Below are 6545 nucleotides of genomic sequence, written 5' to 3'. Positions count from 1 at the left end.
GTTTTTCATTTCCTTTTATGATTTATAGTTAAGTATCTATTTTGTTCATTTCTAAAATTACAATGTTTTGTTCATTTTAGTTTTTTCACAATTCAGCTTTGACTCAGTCTTTTCCTTTTTGAGTTGTATCTTTCTTTGTTTAAACAACAAAACTACTATTTGCCCAACTTAATTGGATGCATCTAAGATTGGAGTTTTTTAATTTATTTTATTATTATTATTATTTTATATAAATATGGAGCTATTGAAATCGTATCTTTATATTACATTGATTCAAAACCGATTAAATGGATTTGCAAGTCAACTTCTACAAATTCTTTATTGTATTATTGTAAATTAATAAATGTTATTGCTTTAAAAAATATGCTAGAATACATCAATTTTTGTGATTGTACTTTTGTATTTGTTACCATGTTTTTAGTTTGACACCTTGACTATAAAATTTATTTTGCCTTTGCTATATAATTTTTTTTATACCAAGAAACATACCGAACAACCAACCAAGTCCAACAACAGTGGCTTTTAAGTTCTAAATGCCCCCAAAATCCACATATGTTTTTTCCTTTTCACAAAAAACATGCTAATATGTGGCCACAGGCCCACAGCCCACATATATACAAAGTGAGCCCACAACTGTACCGAAATAAATAAAGATGATCATTTCTTAGTTATTAAATAAATTTAATTCATATTTATCAATCATTAATTTAATATTTTTTAAATTCATTTATATATTAACAAAACTTTAATTATTTATATAAAATTTAATATAAATACAATACTATAAAATTGATATATTATAAAAAAAGACAAGCGCACACATAAAAAGTTAAAAAATAACTAATATTGTCTAATGCTACGTTGTAAAATTAAATTAGATTAAATGCTTACGATTAAATTGATATACTTTTTTGATAATTAAACTATAAATTACTATATTGTTATAAATACTTTATTTGTACTTATAATTGAAAACTCAATACCATTAGTATGAGACTATGAGTGGTCTAAATATCTATTCCTTTGAATTTAGGTAAATGTCATCCTTAGAAGTCCTTGTATCTCTTTTTCGTAAATATGCAATTCTAGTTTATAAGGTGATCTCATCCATGGTTAGACTTGTATTACTAATTGAAGGCAGTGCTCACCATTTCCCTTGCAGTAACACCACTTTTTTTACTGTCCAACGATCAAAATTTTGTACGACACAAGTTTTTACTCCATTGATTTAACAGCTGAAATAATAAGATTAAATGAAAGAAACGATTAAGTAATGTGCTAATTATACATTCTAGATCTGATATTCCACATATCCTATATATTATACAGATTATACACTGTCTTTACAAATAATATCTTAATATACAAGAAAGAACAACCAAATTACAATAAGCATTGACAAGAGAAATGAAATACATAAAAGAGTAAATTACACGAATGGTCCCTATGGTTTAGGGTAATTTGCATGTTTGGTCCCTAACTTATTTTTTTAACTCGGAAGGTCCCTACTGTTTGTTTTTGTTACACGTTTGGTCCCTATTTTACCTAAAAAACTTATTTTGCCCTTGATTTTTTTAATTATTTAAATAAACACACCAACAACCTCATCCCCTCACTTTACCTTACCTACCCTACCATTTTTCCCTATTTAAATAATAGTATTTTTAGGTAAAATAGGGATCAAACGCGTAATAAAAACAAATAGTATGGACCAATGGCGTAACAAAAACAAACAGTAGGGACTTTCCGAGTTAAAAAAATAAGTTAGGGACAAAACCCGTAAATTACCCTAAACCATAGGGACCATTCATGTAATTTACTCTACATAAAATTTTAAAATGGGTGCAACATAATGTTTAATGGAAAAAAGGAAATGATAAATTACCACTTTACTGGTCTTGCTAGTTATACTTATTGGGCACAAGACAAAGAGGAGTTGCCCGACGAATAAACGGGAATCCTCCCGCTAATTTCATGTCCAGATCTTCATTCTTTCCAACCTGAGTTTCCCAATTGAACAAGTAAAGAAGATTTGCGATCGTAAACTCTACAGTCGAAACAGCCAAATTATACCCAGGACAACCTCTTCTTCCCCCTCCAAACGGAATCATCTCAAAACTTTTCCCTCCAAAATCAACCTGGATATTTTCAAATCTTTCAGGAAGAAACTCAGTTGGGTCCTCTTTCCAGGTTCTTGAATCCCTTCCTATCCCCCATGAACTTACCAAGACCTTCGTACCAGGTAAGATATCATATCCACCAATCTCACAATGGCTTATACATTCCCGAGTCATCAAGAATCCAACAGGCGGATGCAATCTTAGCGACTCCTTCACCACCATTTTCAAGTATGTCATCTTGTTAATATCTGATTCATCTACTCTTGGTTTTCCTCCAACACAGCTTCTGATTTCGTTTTGCAACTTTTGCATAACTCTTGGATTTTTAACGATGAAGGACATTGCCCACATCATGGTTGTAGCAGTTGTGTCGGTTGATCCATTAAACACATTCTAAGATGTTTATTCACAATTGAGTTAATTAGCTCACATTCACATACTTTCACAAAAAAAAACGACATATGAAACCACAAAAACATAGAAAATTAAATAATTTACCATCAAAAGTGCTTTTATTTCGTCGCTAGTCAACCGAGAGATACAGTCATCAACAAAATCATTTTCTTGATCACTTGTTTTTGTATCTTTTCGATCAAGATGATCATGAAGAACCATTTGGAGAATGCCATCAAAATCATTAAAACACTTGTCTAGCTTGCGATTCCAACCTGTTAATTCGTCCAAAATCCACGCAAATGCTGGAAAATTATCCGAAAATGAGCCTTGGAGCATGACTGCGGTCTCATCAACGATCTCCATCAGCGTTCTACCATTAAAGGTCTTTTCCCTATAGGTGTGATCACCTAATGCAACCTTACACACGACATTGTTTATCAGACTTAAGAACATCTCGTCTAGGTTTACTGTAGTACTTGAGGAATTTAATGAGAGAGAACGAACTACACACTCTATCTCATGCTTCAAAACGTTTTTATACGATCTAATCCTTTTAGCACCCAAGAATTCAGATGCCAGAACCTTCCGCATGTCCCTCCAATGATCATTATATGGTGCGAAGGCAGCATCCATGTAGTTAAATGACAGTCGCTTGGAAGCCTTAGAGTAGGGACGTGTACACATCTTCTGATCATGAGTTTTTAAGACTTGGGTAGCCATTTCAGTTGAGGAAATGACAACGAATGGTTGGGTACCAAAATGAAGAAGCATAATTGGGCCATATGTTTGGGAGAGGTTCCATACATTTTGATAGATGTTGTCTTTACTACCAAACACTTGATGAAGGTTCCCAATTACAGGAAGCCTCGGAGGGCCTGGTGGAAGTTTTATGGAGGAGCTCCTCCATCGAAGAACATACATGAAGATGGAAGTAAGGAAGAGAAATAATGTTGCTGGAAGAAACCATGAAGGGAAGAATGATATGATTTCCATATGGATGGATTTTTCTCTTGCGTTTGTTGTATTGTATGGAATTCTCCTCCTTTTATAGTGGAGATGTGGATGAAATAGTACCACATATTTCATTAAGAGAAAATATTTGAAATGACAGCTTTTTCATTTGAGTACTTTTCAATTTATAATTATCAACATTAAATTTGGTGTAACATGTGATGTTGGGTTGGAGCAACTTTATATCGAACTTGGTGTAAATATTAGATTTTAGTTTTGGGTTTGAAATGTTTTTAATGGTAGTTTCCAAAAAAAAGCACCTTAAAAAAATTCAAATGGTAATCTTAAAATAAATAAAAATAGAATCTTAAATATTACTAAAAGAGAAACCTTATGACATCATTTTAAATAATCTGGACCATTGATTGTATTTCAATCTTATTTTTTTCCACCCTTAGATCAAATTGCTAACATCATCTTCCCCATATGGAATGTATTTAATTCCAATAAATGATTTCCAATCATTAATCAATAACTTACATTCGTTGAAATGGAATGTATTTAATTCCAATAAAAGCTTTCCATATTTTATATCTTGAATTTTCAGTTATTAAGATTTTAATATGGTTAATGTTAAAAACATATTACTAACAAATCATTTCAATCAAGGCCTTAATATCAACCATTAATATAAATCCGTTTATATTAGTAAACCATTAATATAAAATCTTTTTTATTAGGAAATCATTAATACCGAAAAATCATATTCAAATTATCACATAGATATACGATTCATCATTGAATCCGCGACTCACATTTATTTTCAATCGTTTCTTTTCTTCAAACCCTATTCTACAACATTGTTAATATTGCTTATAACTTCCATCATCATTCTCTGCTATAAACATTCGCTCTTGTGCGCTAGAAGGTCAATACCTTCTTTCGCCTTTTATATTTTTTTTCGATTATTTTTTGTTCCTATATCAAATGTATGTATTCATATATTTCGATTTTCTTTGTCACAAATTACATGAAATCAGTTAACTACTTTTCTGAAACTTTTCAAATAAACATGAAAAGATATTAGGTACCTTTAACAAAACAAAAATTAACTATCTTGGGAACTGACATTAATTATGAAAATGTTATTTTTATATATTAGAGATGATTATGATTTTTTTTTTAATTTTTATGTCATAAGAATCCGGTTAATTTTGATATGATTTTAAAATATCATTGAAATTATTATGTTTTTGTATATCATATCAACATACTTTTTTATCTTTGTATTGTATAGTAACAATAAAATTTATTAATTTACACAACAAATATAGATATTTCAAATTTTGTAATATTATTATACCTTACAAAATACAACTCCCTCCAAATAAATTTTCGCCAGTAATTTTATCCATAATTTCAACAAATTGAAATTTGTATTTTCTTTATATAAATTATTTTTAATGATCTTGATTTTTTTTCTCCAAAAGTATATCAAACATTTACGTCTTAGATAATACTGCCCTATTATAATTATTATTTTCCAAAAGTATATCCGTTTAACGAGGAAGTTGATATAATAAAGGAAGTGAATGTTAATTAAAATTAGATATATATTCCATAATAAGTTTATTAAAAAAATTAATATCAAGGTGTAAACATTAAACATTTTTAAAGTGAAATTTCAGAATACATACAAACGATGATGTTGTACAATGAAATATAAAATTGAATAGACTGAAAAAAAAACACTATTAAAGCAGTCAATCTTGAAAATAACATAGTTATAACAAAATTATAAAGTAAGATAAAAATTATAAGATATTAGGAGATTTGTAAAAAATACATTTAGTAAAAGCGTTATGGTTATTAAAAAAAATAAGATCGTTAAGATTAGTGAAAATACAATATATAAACTAAATTATCACAATATTAATGAAATGTCATTATTTGATATTTCATTTAATTGAAAGATATATCAAATTACATTGATGATATACTAAAATTATTCAAAGTTGCGCCAAAACTAATGCAAAGTTCTTGCGAACACCAAATAAATAAGAACAAACATAAAAGCTAGCATTTATATTTATAATCAATTATAAATAAACCAATCATGATTTAGAAAAGAATCTCCATTGATGATATACTAAAATTAAATCTATATAACATTTAACATTTTATAAATTATATTACATAACTTTATTTGAATAAATGAAATAGTTGTCAATTATTAATGCAATAGAAAAAACGGTATATTGGTTGTCAATATATGTTTAAATTAGGTAACATTATTATGCAAGGAACGTCTAATTAAAATGCTTATAAATATATAAATATCATAACTATATGAGACGGGGAAAGCCGTTCAACTAATAAAACAAAAAATGATGTCTACAAAGAGATCTTTCAATGATTATATATATTTATCATTTTCAATGTATTTTCTACACATTTCAATAATACCAATAACCATATATTTTTTTATAATCACTATACAATATCTATAAACGATTATATGTTTTTTTATGTATTTCCCGCGTTTAACGCGGACTATAATCTAGTGATTATAAAAGAAAAACCACTCGCCCGGAAATCGAATTCTTTTTTTTTAAACCTTAAAAAAATTGAATTGGCAGGTTTAGTCCAATCTTTGAAATATTGGCAAATGGCATCTTTGTGGTTTCAAAAAATTACACCAATGGTCCTTCCGTTTAGCACAGTTGTTAAAATAGATCTGTTAAATACATGTAAAATGATAAAACTATTTTTTTTTAATTTTCAAATCATCTATATGTATTAATATTATTAAAGCCAGTACAACCACAAACCACCAGTCCACCATCGTCCCACCCCTTCCATCTGATCATCTTCTCAGGTATATCTCTGGTGACCTACAATACTAGTGTTCCATCTGAAGCCCTTCTAGAAGGTCCCTCAATTAGTGCTTCTGTTGATCTGGATAATAAAGAACCGCTTCCTGCAGATGGTGACAGTGAGAAGGATCTTACTTCATACTTCATAAAAGGTTGAGGGTAAAGAGGTTGAAGATGATTATAGCAAAGAAAATGTTGAATT

General features: G+C 29.1%; 1 protein-coding gene across 1 annotated transcript; it reads right to left on the bottom strand.

The window, feature by feature from the left end:
- Positions 1–1342: 1342 nt before the first annotated feature.
- On the bottom strand, positions 1343–3558 carry LOC145088305 (parthenolide synthase-like). Its single transcript, XM_079026571.1, has 2 exons — positions 2619–3558; positions 1343–2513 (listed from the first exon to the last, which is right to left on the bottom strand). The coding sequence occupies exons 1-2, from the start codon at positions 3507–3509 to the stop codon at positions 1902–1904; spliced, it is 1503 nt and encodes a 500-aa protein (XP_078882697.1). The 5' UTR covers positions 3510–3558; the 3' UTR covers positions 1343–1901.
- Between the last annotated feature and the right edge of the window lie 2987 nt (positions 3559–6545).

The sequence above is a fragment of the Lactuca serriola genome, chromosome 2 (assembly GCF_051521515.1).
Source record: "Lactuca serriola cultivar US96UC23 chromosome 2, Lser_US96UC23_V15, whole genome shotgun sequence".
NCBI classification, from domain to species: Eukaryota; Viridiplantae; Streptophyta; class Magnoliopsida; order Asterales; family Asteraceae; genus Lactuca; species Lactuca serriola.
Note: the sequence above shows the minus strand (reverse complement) of the source record. Positions and strands in the feature narration are given on the sequence as shown.

Bases quoted from the DNA above. Each gene is read 5' to 3' on its own strand.
- LOC145088305 (XM_079026571.1), bottom strand. From the start codon at position 3,509: ATGGAAATCATATCATTCTTCCCTTCATGGTTTCTTCCAGCAACATTA. The intron at 2,514-2,618 runs GTAAATTATTTA...TAAACATCTTAG, and splicing joins AAATAAAAGCACTTTTGATG to AATGTGTTTAATGGATCAAC.